General features: G+C 48.8%; 1 protein-coding gene across 1 annotated transcript in view; it reads right to left on the bottom strand.

Moving 5' to 3' along the window:
* The window catches only part of LOC107694748 (oxysterol-binding protein-related protein 10-like), a 39,606-nt gene that overhangs the window by 3,816 nt on the left and 35,413 nt on the right, over positions 1 to 377 (bottom strand). Inside the window, exons 12-13 of the mRNA XM_016494428.1 lie at positions 283 to 365; positions 25 to 207 (exon numbers count right to left, since the gene is read on the bottom strand). Of these exons, the coding sequence (XP_016349914.1) occupies positions 25 to 207; positions 283 to 365 (266 nt within the window). The remainder of the gene's footprint in view (positions 1 to 24; positions 208 to 282; positions 366 to 377) is intronic.

Genomic DNA, 377 nt, shown 5'->3' with positions numbered 1-377 from the left:
TATATATATTATACACATTTTTACCTGGACTCGCTCTGGCCCTGTTTCTCCACAGGGCGAATCATCTTCCTGATGACGGGCAGTTTGTTGGTGTCGATGACTTTGGTCTCTCCGCCGCTGTAGATGAACTCAAGCGTCCCGTTCCACTCGCCCTGAGCTTTACACACCACCATCCTGCTAGAGTTCTGCTTCACCTCTGCGCTGACCCTGAACACACACATTTATCATCATCATCACCACTCTCAATTATGTCTCATTTAAGTATCAGTGTTGCTGACTGACCTGTGAACTTTGCCCCCATAGAACGGTTTGGTGTGGAATGTAACGTTGGCCGAGTATCCGGTCTTGGAGCAGTTGATGGTGACCTTTCCTCCGAG

The sequence above is a fragment of the Sinocyclocheilus anshuiensis genome, unplaced genomic scaffold (genome assembly GCF_001515605.1).
Source record: "Sinocyclocheilus anshuiensis isolate Anshui unplaced genomic scaffold, SAMN03320099.WGS_v1.1 scaffold1497, whole genome shotgun sequence".
Lineage (NCBI taxonomy): Eukaryota > Metazoa > Chordata > Actinopteri > Cypriniformes > Cyprinidae > Sinocyclocheilus > Sinocyclocheilus anshuiensis.
Note: the sequence above shows the minus strand (reverse complement) of the source record. Positions and strands in the feature narration are given on the sequence as shown.